Raw genomic sequence first — 709 nt, 5'->3', positions numbered from 1 at the left:
CGGGGGCCTTTTCTCCTTCTTGACGAGCCACCCGAAATACGTGGTTCCCGTGGGCCTTTTTCTTTGAGGGGGGGGCCCGACGGGGGGAGAGGTGGGCCCGTTCTTAATGGGCCCCCCGCGGCCCCGGGCAAAGCAAATGTTTCCTTTGGGGGGCTCCCTTGCATTTTCCGCGGCTGGCGGGTTTTCTGGACAGTCGCCCCCCGTGGGCGTCGGTGCGCAAAAAAAGGCTATCGCCGGTTTTTTCCACTCCTCGCCCCATCGATCGCCACGGCGACCGCGGGACGTACATGGGGCAGAAGATCAACGCTGCCGGCGACGGTATCCCCGGCGGAGGTGCCATCAATGATCCGGAGTGGAACGGCATGGCTGATCCGAAGTGGTCGGGCGATGGAACCAGGATTGCCTACTGGCAGGCCTTGACAAGGTCACCGGCTTGCGGAGGTGATAACCCGCTGCCGTGCTATGAGTCTACGGCCCAGGGGGGCCGAACTGCGCGGCTGATGGTGGCGCATCTCACGAGTCGGCGGGCCGTGGCGAGAGCGGCGATCGAAGTCGCGGCTGATGTGGTGCCGTGGGGCACCATGTATGTGCCGGGGGTGGCTGCGCCGAAGAGGCTTTTGCCGGGCCCTGGGGCCTACACTCTTTTTGGACGGGCGGCGGGATGCGCGAATGTGACGCTTGCCGGGAAGCAGATTGGCGGCCCGGTTGA

The 709-nt window shown here is 65.2% G+C and overlaps 1 protein-coding gene across 1 annotated transcript in view; it reads right to left on the bottom strand.

Annotated features, from left to right (window-relative positions):
- Positions 1-513: 513 nt before the first annotated feature.
- VDBG_03876 (conserved hypothetical protein) overlaps positions 514-709 on the bottom strand; it is a gene marked incomplete at both ends in the record, with an annotated part of 2,080 nt that continues 1,884 nt past the window's right edge. The window contains one exon of the mRNA XM_003005877.1: positions 514-641. Coding sequence (XP_003005923.1) covers positions 514-641 — 128 coding nt within the window. The remainder of the gene's footprint in view (positions 642-709) is intronic.

This window comes from Verticillium alfalfae, genomic scaffold, assembly GCF_000150825.1.
Source record: "Verticillium alfalfae VaMs.102 supercont1.4 genomic scaffold, whole genome shotgun sequence".
In the NCBI taxonomy this organism is placed as follows: domain Eukaryota; kingdom Fungi; phylum Ascomycota; class Sordariomycetes; order Glomerellales; family Plectosphaerellaceae; genus Verticillium; species Verticillium alfalfae.
This window is presented reverse-complemented; position numbering and strand designations above follow the sequence as displayed.